The 18,931-nt window shown below is 45.1% G+C and overlaps 1 protein-coding gene across 1 annotated transcript in view; it reads right to left on the reverse strand.

The window, feature by feature from the left end:
• Nucleotides 1–2,074: 2,074 nt before the first annotated feature.
• FAF2 (Fas associated factor family member 2) overlaps nucleotides 2,075–18,931 on the reverse strand; it is a 47,336-nt gene continuing 30,479 nt past the window's right edge. The window contains exons 4-11 of the mRNA XM_006183900.3: nucleotides 18,173–18,249; nucleotides 15,393–15,531; nucleotides 13,674–13,759; nucleotides 13,494–13,585; nucleotides 11,804–11,981; nucleotides 10,707–10,878; nucleotides 10,005–10,148; nucleotides 2,075–5,289 (exon numbers count right to left, since the gene is read on the reverse strand). Of these exons, the coding sequence (XP_006183962.2) occupies nucleotides 5,107–5,289; nucleotides 10,005–10,148; nucleotides 10,707–10,878; nucleotides 11,804–11,981; nucleotides 13,494–13,585; nucleotides 13,674–13,759; nucleotides 15,393–15,531; nucleotides 18,173–18,249 (1,071 nt within the window). The 3' untranslated portion in view covers nucleotides 2,075–5,106. The remainder of the gene's footprint in view (nucleotides 5,290–10,004; nucleotides 10,149–10,706; nucleotides 10,879–11,803; nucleotides 11,982–13,493; nucleotides 13,586–13,673; nucleotides 13,760–15,392; nucleotides 15,532–18,172; nucleotides 18,250–18,931) is intronic.

The raw sequence follows: 18,931 nt of genomic DNA on the forward strand, positions 1-18,931 counted from the left end.
TGGCCTTGAGAAAGGGGGACAGAGGGGAGCAGTGTCTAAGGGGGAGACACGCGGGGGGCTTCTTAGAGCTGGATCCCAGGGGCGGGCCCCGACCCCCAGGGCCCTCGGGTCCTGCGGCTGAAGGAGCGAGAGACAAACCAGACGGCTGGTTCACCCTGGGACTCGTGACAGTCAGTACTGGCTTGCAGTGAGGCCAAGACGATTCCAGGAGGATGAGAGGGAAGGGACAGGCAGGTTCTGAGGGCAGAATAGGGAGAGTGGAGTTGTAGCAGTAACGGCTGTGCTGAGGGACTGGTTCTGAAGCCCTGAGGGCGAAGCAGCCCTGGGTGGCGGCCTCGCTCGGCCCACGGCACTGCTGGGATGGGGGGAGGAAGCGAGCGCTCAGTGTCTACCCGACGCCAGGCACTTCACAGATAGCAGCAGCTTGCTAAGACGGACTTTGTGAGGATGCACTGCCATGAGGTTTACATATGAGGAAACTTGCCCTGAATCAGTCAGCAGGCAGCAGTTTCAAACCCAGGTTGACTCCAGGCCACCATATTCAGCTGCCACACAAAGCAGATCGGGAGCAGAAGGACTGGAATTTTAGGGAACCCACATGCGTGGACAGGAGTCATTGAGGCTGCCGCTGCAGCGTGTCAGTTGCCGACACCTGGAGAGTGGCCAGCAGCAAGCAGAACAGGATGAAGTAGCCCAAGCAGATGGCGTGTGCTCCAGGGGCTTGTCCTGGAGGACAGTGCGTCAAGGTGGCAGAAGAGGTCTGAGGAAGGGACTCTGGGAGCTGGGGGCTCGTGGCTCCATCAGGGTAAAAGCACACATGGAGTTCCAGCTGCAGCGACAGAAGCATGTCAAGAAAAGTGTCGGGCACTATTTGCCCAAAAGCAAAGCCTCAACTTACCTCCTTCCCTGTTTCTCCCCTCCCTTGATCCACGCAGGGCGACTTGCTAGCAGTGGGCAATCTATAAACTGTTTGGAAATCAGCAGTAAGACCTTTCACCCAACATTAACTGCACGACACCCTGCAGCTGCAATTCATCGAATCTGTACGGTTGGCCCTGTTTCACAGATAGACTGAAGCCTAGAGTTGAGGTCGGTTGGCCACAGCCACAGCCACAGCCACAGCCAGAGCCAGCATTTGAGACCAGCTGTATCTGGCATCAGTTTGGATCTTCCTTGACTCTGTTGATCGACGGCAAAGTTTTCATATGTAACCTTCACCATCAGTTGTGGAGTGTTCACTTTTAGTGGATTCTGATCTAAGGTGAATAAACTCATCTTGCAGACTTACTAGACCGAGAAGACAATGTAATTTACACTTAAGCTGTGCATTTTAAAAAATACACCTTTGGGTAAGGGACAGGACAGACTCTGAAGGTGACAAGAATCCGTAACTCACAGAAAAAAAAATAAGTTCTTTGTCCAGGATGGATAGTGGGAAAGAGAAAGGCAAAGAACTGAGGCTTCAATTTCCTCTCAGAAATGAAAATATAAGCCAAAATGCCCTAGGAGGGGAATCCCAGTAGTCCAGAATCTGTTAGGTCCCAAGTGCCTCTTCCCTAGCCTCTCACTGGCAAGGACATAGGTCTGTTCCAGCAGGAGAAATAACATTCCTTAAGAAACTGACAGTTTCTACTGCAAGGAAATACACCTTCAAAATCCACTTCCTTAGAGAACGGGGGACAGACATTTGACGACATCTCTGCGGTCACGAGCTTCATATACATTTATTTGACTTTATCTACAAACCTATCCTGAGGCACATGGTGCTAACTTCATTAACAATTGGGAAGACTAAAGCTTAGGGGAGCTAAAGAACTTGTCTGAGGTCACGGTGGAGCCCCAGCTTGAACCCAGATCTGCCAGCTCTCCGCAGCACCCCACACTGCCGGAGTCGCCATTTTTAACAGGAACACATCACAGAACATCTATTTGAACTCCTTGCTTCTTTTTCATTCTCCCTTGCTGCTCGGCAATGCAATACCCTGTTCCCTCCTCCCGTGTGTTCCAACCTTGCCTCCACACAGAAATATCTACCACCTCTCTCCTAGACAGAAAGACCCACAACTTAGGAAACTTTTGTTATAAAACATTTAATGTTAACCTACAATACAATGTAAACCTTTATGAAAAAAATTTAAAGTACACTAGATTTCTTCAGCAAATTATCACGTAACTATTCAGGTGCAGTGCAAGCTGGGGCACTGCACCATTTGTGGATGGATTTCCTGTTGCTGCATCCTCATGAGTCCTTTAAAAAAAAAAAAAAAACAACAGTTGTAAAGTGGAGCTCCTTGTTCAAGCACCAGATAATACTCCCCTGGTCTTGCACTCTAGGGGTCATGACTCTCCCACAGTCATTTTCTGTAACTTGCCTTGGCCTTGGCACCATTAGCAATTTTCATAATGACTGCTCAGTTGAAGATTCTAGGTTCTTTTTAGCTTTTTTTTTTTTTTAATGAGATAAATATTCTCCACTGGTCATCTCTTATCCAAACATCATAGTGGAAGCAAGCAAGGAGAAAAGTATTTGCTGCAGGAAATTCTGCAGAAGTGGAAAAAAAAGGCCAGAAGGGCCCCAACTGATGCTGCAGAAATTCAACTGACTCCAATTGGGCGTCTTTGCTTTGTCATTTCGTGTGGAATCTCAGCCGAATCTACTTCGGTCTTGGGAGTGCAGAACAAAACTGGAAGCAAGTACTTTTGTTTAGTTGATGACTTGCCATTTGGAAACAGCTGAAATAACCCAGAGGTGATTTGGAAACAAAATGCTTGCAGATCACCGGCTTCTCAATGTTTTCCCATTTCAAGTCCCACCGAGTTCCCAGAGGTCCACAGATTGTACGGGCATTGACAAAATGTGCATCTTTCAGAGGAAAGGAGACGGCACCCAGGCAGCAGATTTGTCAAGGACACAGGATCCGAGTCTGAGTAAAGCAGGGCTGGGTCAACATGGACCAGAAACGGGGTGTGGGCTTCAGGTGGAGCCTCTTGAAACCTAAAGTAAATGGGTGAGCCATCCCAAGAGTTGCACCAGCACGAACAGACTTTCTCTTAATACTCTGGCATCTAACCTCTTTCGCTGGACCAGTTATCAAAAGGCGAGAGGCGTAAAGTGCACATCATAAAATAAAATGCAGACTGAGTTATTAAGGAAAAAATTTACAACTTCCCAAAGAGGTGTGGGCAAGATACTTGGTACAGCCAGCCTGGCGAGGGTCCTCAGTACCCTCCTGCGCACTGCAGGGAAACCACTATGAATTCCAGACGGGGAGGGAGACGAAGTGGAAGCATTCCTCTTTGCATGGTTGTCAGCAGGAAGCAGACTTCACGTAAGGTGGAGAACTGGTTTATCCTGGTCATCACTGCAGGTACATTTCATGACAGCAGTGAGATGATTTCCCACTCATGTGGCCTTGGAACAGCAGGGAAGTGGAAGAACAGGCAGCCAGGAGCAGAATTAAACTTTCCTGGAGACAGTGCGGTAGACTCCTGTGCCAAGGCCATCAGGAAGTCCTCAGGTTTCCCTGGGGGCACCCCTGAGGCCCCACGTCCTGCTCCTTGGGGTCCACCTCAACCACTCAGGGCTATGGGGAGCAGCAGCCACACCACTACCTTAAAGAATGATCCGTAGGTTTTAGCTAAGCAAGAGGAAGCCTCTGGAGACTGCAAATCTAACAAGCTATGTTTCGTCTTGGTAGGAACCCTGGGCCTCACAGCCCGCTAGCGACCTGCAGCAACTTCAGGACCCGCAGTGCCGGGTCTGCGCCAGCTACAGAACGCTCTGGAATACTTGTCAGCTCACACTGGCACCTGTTCACACGTGGCCTGACCTATGCACCCACAAACTCAACCACAGACAAAACATCCAGGGGTTAAAAACCCTGTTACTTCAACACAGCAACAGAGGGAGAGGACAAAACTGCCTCCAGCAGGTGGCTACACCAGAAACTGAAATGTGCCTTCCAACGGCTGACACAGGCCGAGTTCTGGCTCAGCGCCCTTCAAGGGCTCTGGCTCTTTCTGTCCTCAAACCACCACCACCACCACCACCACCACCACACTCCCAACGAGACAGGCGGGGCACTCTCCCGTGGTGCTGCTGGTCCCACCACAGGCCCTGCCCGTCCTCTGGAAAGGCACCAAGCCTGCTGTTTCAGGGCCGGGCGGGAACAGCGTGCACACGGCAGAAGAGGAATGAAGGGCTGCTATCCTTTGGTTCAGATCCCACAATGACCACCTAGCAGACTCCAAGGAGACGCCTGGCTTGTGTGCACAGGTGCGTCCACACGGAGTTCACAGCACATACATGGGTGCATGTCCATACGCAGCCTCTGCAGGGCTCCAAACCCAGACTTCCTCCAACTACTCCACGTGGGGTGCACAGATGGCAAGAAAGGACAGCAAGAATTGGACCAAAAAGAACCACCTCTCTGGGAACACGAGAGGGACAATGGCAGAAATAAGCACAAACCAGCCAGGGGCACCTTTATTACACTCTTGTGGGCTAAGGGGCCCAGGGCATGAGCTCATGGATTTATGAATTGGCTCTTTATCAAATAATGTTAAAGAAAAAAATACACCTATGTCAGCCTCATTCCTTTGGTCATTACAAAGCAACTGAAAAAATTTAAGTTATTCGTTAAGTTGTGGGAAGTTCAAGGAACATCTCTGCTCTGTGCCTTCTCTTCCCTCTTCTCCGGAGGGAGAGAAGCGAGTCCCCAGGAGATGCTGCAGTGGCTGGCTGAAGGAGGTTTTTTCACTTTTATTTTCCATAAAAGCAAGAATGAAGAACTGGTAGGAATGCTCCCTTCCTCAATGGGGACGACGGCTGGGTCGGAGGTGAGGCCTCCTTTTGCTGGAGACGCACGGTGCAGAGGCTGAAGGGAAGGGAGAGCTCGCCAGCGGGAACATTCATTGCCAACCTCGCGCGTGCACACAGGTGGTGACTCCTGCAGGCAGCATGGTTTCTGATCCTTCCTTAGGATGCAGCAGTCTTTTAAAAAAAATATTGTATTATAATAATAATAATATGAATTTCTCTCTTATTTTTTGTTTTTTTCCATTTCTTTTAGGGACTGGGGTGGAAGAGGAAAGGAAGAAAAAGTGTCATTCGTCTGTTAGGTCCTGAACAAAGAGAACTTCTGTGTGGCTGAGTCCGGCCTCCTGCAGCGTCGGCGGGTTGGGCCACTCCTCTGAAGGGATGCAGGGCAGGACCCTCCGGGGAAAATTGGCTTCAATCTGAAACTTTTCAGGGCTTTCTTTCAAGGAGAATAAGAAGTCGTGGATCACCTGCAGAGGTTGCACAGAAAAAGAAGAGCAGTGAGAAAAAATAGACGGACACATACACACAACCACGAAATTGAATAAACCCCAGCTCCCCCCAGGACGACTCGGAGATATGAAGTAATCACATTACACTGAAATTCCACTTCAGAGTCAATCCATCTCACAGAGCAAACACGTAGGGTAGCTCTTTTAAGAGATTAACTACACAGTCCAATGTGAGTCCTACTCTGAACTGACCCATGTTTCTTCTCTGAAAACTTGTCTGATACAAAGCTAAACATTATTTACTTAGAAACAATCAAGAGTTACTGGAAAGATGGAAGAACAGGACACAGAATTTGTCTCTCTGAACCAGCTGAAAACGAGCTACCAACTGAACGTCCCGTCACCCCATACACTTGCACACATCTTACAAGCAGGACACCCTCCTTCACAGTACAACCCTCGAAGCCAGGAAACCTGATCCGTTATTGCTGTACTGTAGTAACATACATTACATTTTCATTCGGGATCCATTCAAGTTTTGGCAGGTGTCTTTTATTTATGGCGAGAGGACTCAGTTTGGGATTGTGTGTTACGTTTAGTAACTGTCACATCTCCTAAGTCTGCTCCTCCAGCCTGGAACAAAACCTCAGGGTTTCTGTGGCTTTCATGACCTTGACATAACCTAGAGACTACTGGTCAGCTGTTTACTTGTAGACCGTCTCTCAAGCAATCCGTTTATCTGACGGTTGGTCACTCATGATTAGATCCCAGCTGTGCACCTCTGCCAGGAGTATCACAGAAGTGACGCTCCCTTCCACTCAGCGCGCCCTGCTCAGGGGAGCGCGGTTTCAGTCGGCTCCGTCACCTCTGACGCTCACTTTGACCACCTGATTAAGGTGGTGCCTGTCAGGCCTCTGCACCCGAAGTTGCTCTCTTTCTCCTTCGTAATTACCGAGTACCTTGAGGGGAGGTACTTTCAAAATATGGAGACATTCCGCTCCTCAGACTTTCAATTTATTTATTTGTATTAACATACATTTCCTGTGTTAGTCAATAGGTTACAATGTTGAAATTGTTTTATTTATTTAACTTTATTTTATTGAGTTATATAGTCAGTTTACAATATTGTGTCAATTTCCGGTGCAGAGCACAGTTTTTCAGTTATACATGAACATACATAGATTCACTGTCACATTCTCAAATTGTTTTAGATGGAGTCTGAGGAGCCCACTCCAGCTGGCTTCTGTGTCTTTTTGACACGTCTCCATTGTTCTTTGAATAATTCCTTGCTTTGTTCCAGGCTAATCTTGTATTTTCCCTGTCCCAGCCCTGGATTTCTTTAAGGAACTCTGAGTCTTTGTAATGGACAATGGCATTTAAAAGCCACGATCTAGATGCTAGGTGTGTTCCCTGCTACTGGGTGTCGATGGTCCCAAGCACTCTCCGCAGAGAAAGCCAAAGGATGCGTGTACACACACACACACACACACACACACACACACACACACAACCTGTGACTGTGCTTCCCTCTACATCCGGAAAGCCACGAGCTGACTCCCCTCTCCTCGTGTACACCCTCCTCACCCAGTTCTGGCTTTAGTACCTCCCCCCCCCCCCGACCACTTGGGCTCTGGCTTCTCTGCACTGGGCCGCCCCTACATGTGGACGCCCTCCATGTGGACCTCTCTGCTGTGAGCACGCCCCCTTCAGCCTGGTCTGGCTCTGACAACATATAGGTAAACTCCTAACGTGAGGCAAGGCGGCAGCAGGAAAGCTCACACTGCTGAGATGTGGCACGTGCAACGCCCGTGTAACAGGCCACGCGTGAACAGGCACCCTGCATGTGCTTATGGTCCTCGTCATCTCAGATTCTACTTCTTTTGTTAGTATTTTACGTTTTTATTTTTCATTTTTAAAATTGAAGTTTAGTCGACTTACAATGCTGCGTTAGTTTCCGGTGTACAGCAGTGACTCAGTTATACATATGTGTATTTTCACTGTGGGCTATTACAAGGTATCGAATATGGGTCCCTGTGCTCTACAGTAGGGCCTTGTTATCTATTTTATACACAGTAGTCAGTATCTGCCAATTCTGAACTCCCACTTCATCTCTCCTGCCTACCCCATAACCATAAATTTATTTCCTACATCTGTGAGTCTGTTTCTGTTTTGTAAAGAAGTTCACTTGTGTTATTTTTTTAGATTCCACATATAGGTGATATCACATGGTATTTTTCTTTCTTTCAAATTCTATTTCTAACAGAGACTCTAACAGATGTGCTATGGAGGGTGTTGCTAACCTCTTTCAGCTCCGTTCCAAAGATCAGGAACACATCTTCAAGTTGTCCCTTACTTTTTTGAGGCAATTTATTTGTATGTTCTTCTTGTTCCACCTCTCATAAGTTTACTTCCCCTCTGCGTGAAGCAGTTTTTTCTGCCTTGGTCTTAAATTTACCTTTTTAGAACTTTTAAGGGGCTACAGCAGCCACAAATCCATTTGAGTAAATTCTTCTTCCTCTTACCTAATCCATTCATGATTTTATAAACTTATACTTTGGTCCGTCAACCTCATTTTCAGTTCCTTACTCTGTCTCATTGCTTGACAATACTCAGCACTGGCACAACACTGGCACTTTATTGTTTCTCACTGGCAATGTGCTAATGCCACCAGGGAACAGATGAAATCACCTTTAGAGGTCCCTTTTGGTTCACAATGGATAGAAAAATGATCTCTGGGCTGAGTATAATTTGGATTCTCTCTTATAAGCATTCATTTAAGAGAAAGTCAGCTGCCACTTTTCTGCCCACTTGTGGGAGCTGTAGGTTTTTCTGTAGTTGGTCCTTTTTATCCTAGCATTTAACCACTCCCAGGAGCTAAGCACCAGGTACAAGCTGAGCTGTTCACTGAACACTCACTCATTCAGAGTATTTATTCCTATGAGGCAGAGCTCATAGGAAGATCACACAAGGTCAGAAAGAGCACTACATCTACAACTCATCGTTCAGTTACACGTTATTCACTCTACGAGCACTAAGTGGAAGGCAGCGCCGCCCCTACACTCCTCACGCACACCCTCCCAGCTCTGAGCCCTGTCCCCATTTACCAGGTATTCCTCTCCGCCTGAAGCTGTTGTTGATTTTAAAATAACTTTTGAGTGTGAACCTGTTTAAAAGCCTACAAGGATTAAATAGTTAACAAAACAAATGGGTTGGTTCCCCTTTGGCCACAAGTCTATTCTGTTCCACAATTCTAATAGATTTTCCTCCAAAACTCTCAAGAGAGTAAATTCTGGTTAGGGTTTTCAGATACCTAGTAAGAGTCTGGAGAGTAAATGCACCATAAAAGCTCAGGTGCACTTACAAAGAAACTGCTAGTGAACACAGCTGCAAACTAAAATCCGTACACAAACCAGTAGTCAGGAAACACACTGAGGAAGGAAACGAACACTTAGCGGCCATCTACCACCTACGACGTGGAAGGTCCCGTGTGAGGCTCACTTATGTTACTCCAACTGAAAGTTCCAGAGTTAGAGATGCGGGCACCCTCCCCCGTATAAATCAGTGTATAAACGAGGGATATGCAAAATGAGGACGCTACCGCTTCCCTCTCACCAGGACGCCTCACAACTTTTTGCTCTGAGTTAGCTCTCTGAACTGCCCTGCATTCCTTACTGGCCAGCAAGCTCTAGGAATCCCAGCTGCCCGCAGACCCCCAGCACGCCCAGCACAGTGCCTGACGTACCTTCAGTTTGACATTACCAGATGGCAGATTATGTTTCCATCGTACACACGGGAACCCGAGGTCCTACAGAAGGTCACATAACTCGCCCAGTCCTCTCCAGTTACACAGGGAGAAGTAATGAATGTGCCTCCCCTGACTGCAGTGCACCCACACTTCTATTAAGCAGTTTATTCTGGATTACGTCAAATGATCAGGGAAATGCCAGAATCTATTATAGCTGTAAATTTGGAAAGGTGACATACCGACTCTCAATATAAATAAAAACTTCCTTTTGATAATAAACACCAAAAACATTTGAGTGCTAGTTACTAAGTGCCAGGTACAATGTTGAGCACTTTACGTACGAACTTAATCCTAACCATCCTATTAGAGTGCCGATTATACCCATGTTACAGACTGAATTTAGAGGTTAAAGTGACCAAGGAAACACATCTATTTACACCGGAACAATGAGAATGTGATCCTCATTCTGTAAGACTCTGAGAGCCTCTGCTTCTAACTACATCCCTATGGAATGGCAAACACTACTTACCTACGGACCCTGGGTGGGGCTGCTCACGGGCTAAATGAGCCTGAGTGACAACTGCACGCAGCCTGCCCGTGCCCTCACATCCAGCTGCGTAACGTGTAACGCCAGAGCCTCCAGGGCAGTGCAGACAGAGCTCTCTCTACACAGTGAGGGATTTGAAGACAATGCAGGCCGAGCAGCATGGAAGAGCCTCCCACCTCAAACATACAAGCAAGGTACCTTTTCCTCCTAGCAGAGCTTGAACATGATAAAATAAAACCTTAATAACTGCTCTGAGTTGGCAGCTAGGTCTGAAGGAGACTGCAATAATTCAGTGCGCTCTTCTCTCTTTCTGCCCCACCCACTTCCTCCCTCGTTCATCAGAGCAGCAGATATACCAACAAGACTCTAAAAAGTCCTTAAAAGCTTCCAAATCTACAGTCCAGACTGTATATACGTCACACAACTTCAAATAGTCCTTACTGTTAGAGACTGTGAAAAATGGAATCGTCTTTCTACTCGAGAATCATTGGGTAATTTGAAAATGATTTTGACACTTTCAGGGTCATCAGGGGAAGGCTCCGGGGGCAGGCATTCCAACTTCCTTTCCTTCTCCTCTTGTAGGTTCTGCAGAGACACAAAGCAGAGTGAGGCTACAGCTCCTATTAGGGAGCAAGGAAACCAGAAATTCAACCAACATGCAGGTTTACTGGGCAGTCAGACGAAAAATTAATGACCAGCATCAGAAGAAAAACTTCTTGGCGAGAGTCAGAAACACCCTAATTTAAACTCTATGTATTTGACCACATGCTATTGCATCACATGTTATTATTGACTATGTTAAGATACTTAACTGTTTGACAAAAGGGAACGACCAAAAGACATGAGCTTTCATCAAGCGGCAACACACAACAAGATAATGAATCAAGTGTCAGATGAGCTAACGCTGTGCTAAGAATGAACGCTGAACACTACTGCTGTGAATCAGCATTCTCGACCTGCTTTACTTTTCATGGAACAGAGTGGTTTTACCTGACTTTCATTCACTCTTGTATTTGTTTAAAAAAAAAAACTTAAAAAAAATTTAAAAAGACTTCGGCATTGGAGACTGTAAGTCACTCACTACCCCATCATCTAGTTTCCCCTTTCCCACGCCAGAAGAGACCACTTCGGGCGGCTCCCTACCCGCCGCCGCCTCTCCTCTGCCAGCTTCTGCTGCTGCACCTCCTCCTCCTTCCGCCGCTTGCGCTCGCGCTCCTCCCGCCGCTTGCGCTCCTTCTCCTGGTCAGCCCTGAGAGAGGCCAGGTAGGCCTCGTCCTGCTGCTGTCTCAGCACCTGCGTCTGGTTTCGTTCTTCCCTGCGGACAGATCAACAGCACAGAGGGAAAGGATACATCTCGCAGAGCTCTGTGTTTTCTTAGATCGAAAACTTTTTTGGGGGGGAGGGCGGGGGCGGTGTCAAAAGGTTGACAGTCCTGGCAGATGACTATTTCATATTCCCATAAAGGGTTCCAAAGCAGAGCGCGGAACGTCTGAATGAGCCATCTCTTCTCTGAGTTTAATTTGGCAGAAAAAGAAAAGGCCAAGTTTTCTCCACACAGTATTATTCCTATAAAATGATCAATGACCAAGATTTCACAGGTAAATGTCTTTTTGGGTTACCGCATTTTTATGTATGCTTTTGTAAAACCAAAAAACCACATACACATATTTTAGAAGATTTAAAAAATACAGAAATATTCAGAGTTCTACTAACCAAAGAGAAAAACACTGTAATGTTTTGGAGTATTTCCTCCTTCCGCTCCAAAAAATTGTGTACGTACATAGGAATGTGTGTCTGTGCTTATAAAATTAAAGGAAAATATCCCAGAATGTTAAAAGTGGTGGTAGGACTATGAGTGTTTTAAAATTTCTTCTTTGTGCTTTTCTGTTTCCTGCGTTTTCTACATTAATTAACGTACATTACTTACGCAATGAGGGGAGGAATTATAACCACTCCTCAGTTTTTACATTTAAGTCTTTATATCATGTTGAGCTGCTTTAAATGACATATCTATTCCTGAGCATAGAGTCTTGGCCTTATTTTGAATAGGACTCTATGCTTTAAGAACAGAATCTGATGGAGAGTTATTTAGGTAAAAGTATGTAAAAATTTTTAACACAGAATGAACAAGGCTTTTAAAGTTGCCTAACACAGAGAAGAAATCAGGATTTGTGAAGCTCTAAGTAAGGCACCCAAGTCTGCAGCTGGCCTCTCAGTTCCAGAGAGGAACTCCCCTGTACCTTTCCAGGCGTTCTGACACCAGGTAAGTCTGGTTTGCATCCATGATAAATGTCAGCTGGTTAATGAGGTCATCAGGCTGAATAAGGCCTTCCAGCCGTCCCACCACAGTCATCCTCCGATCCTTCAGCATAATCATGGCCAGGAATGGATAGGTGTTCTCTCGTAAAGCCTGGGAGACTGATAGAAGACCCAACAGATCAAGGGCAGGACTTAGGGATGAAACAGATCAACTCTTAAAGACTTTCACAACAAGCAAGAACTGCTTTAGTCTTGGCTGGGAAAGAAGGGAGGTGTCATTTATTCTCTGCCTTTTTTCCTCCTAGTTTCTTAATCTTTTTGTTGTTGTTATTTATTTGTGTGCCTATTCCTACATAATCTGATTAGAATAGGATAGGCTTTTCTGGTTGGGTGCGGCTGTCATGATGTTGCTGCAGAGTTCAAGGACAGTGCTGGAAGGAAAAGGATCTCTAAAGGGTCTGGCCGCTGCTTAGCGCCACTTCCCCATGTCAGGGTCAAGCCTACGGTCTCAGCCCTGTGCTGCTGGAGATAATCTCCATCATTGTCTCCTCTGGTTTTTTCCTTCTCTTACCTAATTCCTCCCCTCTCTCCTATGTCCCACCAGCGCCACCCCTGCCAAAAAGGGCTAGCTTATCTGTTCCAAAAGAATTTAGAAAGTTGGTCTCCCAAATAACCAAGATTTTACCATAAAGAGTTTTGCCTATGTTTTTTCTTATGGCTTGAAAGGAGAGATTTTAAGCTTCTATTAAAAACATCCTTGGGGGTGGGGAGGTACATCTCAGTGGTAAAGTATGTGCTTGGCGTGCACAAGGTCCTGGGTTCAATCCCCAGTGCCTCCATTAGGGGGAAAATAAAAAATAAAAAAAAAAATAATAAATTAAATTAAAATAAATATATGTTAAAAAAAGGAAAAAAATCCTTAGTCTCCTTCTATCCATCACCCCTTACCACCAAAAGCCACATCAGAGTAGCAAAACATACACCACAGGAACTTAGGAGGTATTTAAAAACCAACTAGGAGTAAAGACTCAGAGGCCAGGCTGCAGGGAAGACACCTGCTCATCTGCTGCATCTCTGGTTCTCAGGATCCACACAGCACAGGGCCTGCTGTGCTAGCAGATCCTCAAAAGCTGCTGAATAGAAGTAGCAGCAGAGTAGCTACATGTTCCTTCACTGGATGCCTTTGTATCTTAGATACTGACTTCTAAAAATACCTGGCCTCCAGCTAAGAGTTACAGTCCACACAGATCTGAGTTTTCTGAATCCCTATCGGTACTCAAGGTACTCAAACAACTAACTCATTGTGCAAGAAGCTCTGTTAAAACTGCTGGGGACAAGAACGGCGTCTTCCGCAGAAAGCCCATTAAGATGAAAGGCAAGCTGCTGGCCAGGACTGGGTGTTTCAGAGTAAGACAGGCTCTGGCAAAGGTTAACTGCAACGAATGGGCCAGTCTGACAGACCCGAGCTTGCGCCAGACCTGCCGACCACGTGCCCCTGAGCCGTTGGCTTAAACGCACCGAGCCCACTCCCTAAGCCATGAAGTGGAGGTAACACCCGCGCCACCCCTCAGGACTGCAGAACCGTCAGCTATGAAATCAAGGAGCACGTCTTTCCAGATTATTCCAAAGATACCCCAACCGTCTCAGTGAGACAAAAGCAGCACAACTTACCCCTGTATCCCTCAGGTTTGTTTGTGGAGCACGCCCAGAAGAGCATCCTAGTGTTTATTAGTGAAACAACTTCAGGTGCACAGAGTGTGTTGCTGTGGAGAGGGGTGAGAAGAACTTGCTTACTGTAAACTGTCAGCAAGTAAGACCAGAAAAGAGAAGAGGAAAGGTCAGTCCACGCACCGACAGAACTCGTCAGAGTCCTGGTGATCATCTCCGTGAAGGTAGACCAGAAGGAAGCGCAGCTCCCGTTTGGCGTCGTTGAGTGCCTGTGAGAAAAAAAGATACCAATTATTATGATGACTGTGCTTTGAGCTTTTAATTAGGCTAAGGGTCCTAATCGATACACTATGTATTTAGGAACAAAAGAAGAAATGAGGAAAAAAGGTGAGCAAGGAAGCCAGAAAATTCCTGGGCTCCTACCTTCACACCCCTGGCATTTCTCTCCCTACAGAAAGTCCATGCTAACAAACTTCAACGAAAAGGTTTCAGTGTTGTTAGGATTTAAATTGTATCGGGCACATGAGAGTAGACAGGCTGATGAAAAAAGTCCCCCCTCCCTCAAATCACAAAAAGCCAGCTGTTCCCACAGTCTAAAGGAAGTTTTAAAAACAGGTGAATCTGACCTGAAAAAGGAGACAAGAATTTTGCCTCTTTACAGCTACAACATCCTTGTAAATAAAACACTGAGAAGATGAGCCTGATTGCAGGCCACGCACCAGGTGGAGCTGGAGGGACTGAGGGGCCCAGAGGCCTCCTAAAGAGCATGGGGTTTAAACGACCTTTAGAGACAAGGCTAGTGTCCAAGATTCCTGCGTATGCGTCTGCATTTGCAGAATATCAAGCACATAATTCAATTAAGATTTCCTGAATGACCAATGGGGGTCCACTCTCAGGATCATAGCAAAGAGGGTATATGAGAGGTGCCCATCTCTATGTCTGTATCTCTAGCATTGAGCATGATGTGTGGCATACAGTAGGTGCTTAATGCTTGTTCAGTGGGGTGGGAGCAGCCAGTGAGAAAAAGCAGATGTGGGAGAATCACAGCAGGAAGCAAGAGTAGAGCACTCTTCTCTTTCCCCAGACAGATTCAGGAATCCTGGAGGCTGCAGAACGGAAGCCCCGTTAGGCCTCTGCCTACAGTGTTACTTCTGCATTTTTCTCTGGTAAACTAGAGATATGCCTAACACCCATAGAATTCTTAATTTTTACCCCCTGAGAGTTAGTAACACTCAAAGGTCTGTGTGGCTTGGGTTGAATGAGATGTGCTGTCTCAAGTCTATGGTCGACGCCCTTATTCAGTTCTGTGAGGGAGCCAGGAAGACTTAGGGTTTGCCTACAAGGGGTTTTTAGTCTGGTATAGGAGATAAGACATGAACACAAACAACTATAAAATAAGGAAGAATGTGAAACTGATATTAGTTAAAAAAAAAAAAAAACACCACTGTGAGAGTACAAAAGGAAAGATGACTACTTCAGAGTGTAAGGTAGGCAGGGCAGGGGACAACAATCAGGAAAGGGTATAAGAGGGGAGTGACACGAGCTGGTGAAGGATGGGCAAGATGCCAATTAGTGAAAGCGTGAGGACAGCATTCCAGAGAGAGGGACAGTAAAAAGCAAAAGCAAAGGCACAGAGGTGGCAAAGTACAGAGTATGTTAAGCGAATGGTCTGGCTGGAACCTAAGGTATGGGGAACAAGTTATGCAGGAAAGACCTCAAAAGGAGGCTGGGATCAGATCAAGGAGGGCCCAGTTAAAGGGCTTGGTATTTTTCTGTGTAAGCAGTGAAGAGCTATTTTAGGTTTCTGAATAAAAGAATGACATGATCAGTGCTGGGCTATGCTTTCCTTTGAGGATAGAATCATATCAATAAATTGGCATCTATATGGTTTGTGGCACTGACCTGGCTGTACGTTCCCTGGTAGAAGACAGGGTGTGCCCTCCCATATTTCTCTTCAAAAGAGTGCATAAATGAAACAATGTCCCCAACGGGGTCAGTGACCCGGCTGCGAGGGTCAGGCCGTATAAAACGAAGAGCAAACCTGGGGAGGAAGGAATAAATATCACATGAATCGGCTTACTGTAGTGCACACGGAGTGGGCCAGTCTGTAAAGATTCCCACACAGAGCCACAGGCACGGCCGCAGAGGGAGTTCAGTGAACGGCCTGTGAGTGGGCCATCAACCCTGAGAGTACAATCTGGCTCAAAAGGTACAAAACAGTAAGGGTTGTACCACTGCCTAAGAAGAATGCAAATGACTAGGATTATACATTCCAACACTGGCCTAAATAAATCCTGAGTGCTTTTTGCAGAAAAATTTAGGGCTATAAGAATTGGGAAAGGAAAAACACAGTATCCAAAAGAGACCATGGGTCAGGCTGTGCTCCCAGACTCTGTAATGGCGCTGCCTGATAGAGCAGCCACCAGCCACGTGCGGCTATCGAAACTGACATGGAAATGAATTAAGTACAAAATTCAGTTCCTCAGCCATAGCAGCCACATTTCAAGCGCTCGACAGCCACACGTGGTTAGTGGCTTCCACCTTAGACAGTGCAAATACAGAGTATTTCCATCATCACAGAAAGCTCTGTTGGACAGTGCTGCTCTGGGACAGAGCTCTGTCTCTTTCTGGGTGTTCTATTTGCATTTCCCTTTCCTTTTTGTTCTCCTGGAATTTTGATTTTTTTAAAAAGCTATTCAAATTATGGACAAGAACTTCAGTTCCAAACTTGTAGTCATGATTTACTTACTCTTCAAAGGGGCAAGTAAATCTGCTCAGTGAATCACAGTTAACAGCTTCCACGGAGGGAGTTATAAACCTGAGCCAGACAATACTGGCAGAGCTGGAGAGCTGACAGCTCTTGGAAGGTTAAAGGTGGTACCACACACCTGTTTCTGAACAGCCCATCACATTTGTATACCGCCATTTATTTATCCTTCGGGTTTCCATAAAAGGCAATAAGCAGAGGCCTGATAAGTCAATGTGCTACATAACACTAAACAAGTTGCTTGGAAGATACAGTTGCATTAAAATTAGTAACACATGCCATGCATATTTTTTCGAAGGAAAGCAAACAATATTTATATACTTGAGGAATTTTTCAGTAAAGAAAAGCTGACTACACTATTATAACCTCCCTTACCAAATCTTGAGCCAATTCCTTATTCTCTTAACAAATTCCCCATATGTACACAATTTCACTTGGAATCTGCCCTGAGCAATCAAATCAAATTCACTGACACAAACATTCCAGAGCAAACTAACAACATAAGAAGCTGTGTGTGGAGGGGGAGTGGTTAAATTCTTCAGAAGACTGATGTTTTGATAACTTGCTAAAATCAAGTATTTTAGGATTATCTTATTATTCTTTTAAGTTTTCAAATTTTGGTCCATTCAAGAATGGATAAAGGTTTAACTTTTCTGTTTCTCATTACAATATATCCCCATGGCCAACACAATTTATGATAATCAGCTTAAAAAAAAATAGAGGTGTCAACTGAGTCTTCATGGGGTGGGTACAGCTCAGTGGTAGAGCATATGCTTAGCATGTACAAGGTCCCAGGTTCAATACACAGTACTTCCATTAAAAAACAAAAACAAAAATAAAAAAAAAAAACCCTGAGTCTTCATTATGATTTTAAAGGTTCTGATATGTCCATTCTTAAATAAAACAGGATGGGAAAAGTACTAATCGTTAATTGGTGAACAACAAGACCTTTGCTAAAGCAAGGAAGCTATTATGGCAGCAGCTCCATCAGACACCAAGCGGCCAAGGTGGAAGATACTGTCTGATCCTCACACTTCTGCAACTGCCGGGTCCTTACCTTCAGCCTCTGCTCCCGAGAGCAAGGCAAAGACCAGCCCATGTTCAGGGGGAGGTACAGGCTGCCCTGTATGCAAGGCCCAGACGACATGTTCTAGCTCCATCTGTTGGCCTGGATGCTCATAAATATTTCAGTTCTCCACAAAGCCTTGGTGTAGGTTTATCTACTACTCAGCTCCAGGCCAGACACCCCAAGCCTGATGTGCCAGCAACTTGGGCCCCATGACAGTTTCTAGCCTTTTTGTAGCTTCCTGTACTAAGCTGAGTGGTACGTGAAGGAAGTGAGAACAAACTTGAAGGTGTGAAGCAAGGGGGTATACATGTGGAAGGGGTCCAGTGTCAGCAACCCATGGGTTGCTAGGACAGAGGGAAATGTATAGAAGGTGTGTTTAGAACGGTGAAACTTACAGGAGGAATCCAGAAAAAAAAGTAGGTGAACTCAGAGGAAGAGAACCTGTTGGGATTATGAACTACAGGACGGTTTAGGGCAAAGTTACAAGAGTGTGAAGCTAGTAGATAACAGTGGTTGGAAAGGAACAGGTGTGAAGATTAACTAGGAAATGTAAGGGAACAAACATGGTGGGATGGGGAGGATGCCACACATGTAGGTAGAGTCATTTGTGAAAATGATAGGCAAGACTAACTTTAAAACAATTCCATTTCACAACATCTGTTGTTATGCTTGAAAAACAAAGTATTTTCACATTATATGAACACTTCAGAAAAAGTACTCAATCTGATGACAAACTGGCAAGTCAAAACTGATAGAGATTAAATCTCATTCCAGTCTATGTTTTAGCTCCAAAGTTTACCCTCTTGCTAATAACCACTACTAACACATAAATACAAAGGTACGTACCTAAATATATCAAGTATTGTGTAATAGGTAAACCGGAATGGAAGCATTATCAAGTAATAACCCCATCCAAGCAGCCCCTGAAATTCCAAAAACAAAGTTAGAGCTCATTCTCTCGACCCTTAATACCTTGTAAAACTGCTAGTTAAGAATTTCACTCTTTTCCGTCCTTTCACAAGAGTCTCTCTCTGCAATAAGTGATTCTCTCTTTCTGGGCACCTTATGCTTCTTAAAAACCAACTACTTTTGACCTAATTTCATCTAACATTATTATATTTTCCTTTTCTCAAATAATTTTTGTATTAAATTTGCTTCAACACTTTTTTTCCTGCTACTTATACTGTCAAATTCAACTGCAAGTTTTCCTCCCCAAATCATAAATTTTCATTCTTTCCCTTTTAGAGTTAACACACTAAAATACAGTATTTAAAAATAACAGAAAGATAACCACTATTACTACCCTGGGCATTTGTATATAAATGACATAATTATATTAACCATAACTATAAACCTCCATATAGCTGCTAATCTTAGTGATGATAATGTTAATTATTATTTTAACAACACTGATTTTTGCTGCTCTTATTATTAACTAGCATAGATAAAGGGCTCTAAAGTTTACAAAGCATTTCTTATACGTCATATTGTGTTAACCTGAGACCCTCTCTGTGTCCATGGCCAGAGAGCTCAGAGGCTCCACAGTGGACATCAGGGACCCAAATACTTAGTAAAGCCCAAAACAAAGTGAGGAAACATTGGGCA

This window comes from Camelus ferus, chromosome 22, assembly GCF_009834535.1.
Source record: "Camelus ferus isolate YT-003-E chromosome 22, BCGSAC_Cfer_1.0, whole genome shotgun sequence".
In the NCBI taxonomy this organism is placed as follows: Eukaryota; Metazoa; Chordata; class Mammalia; order Artiodactyla; family Camelidae; genus Camelus; species Camelus ferus.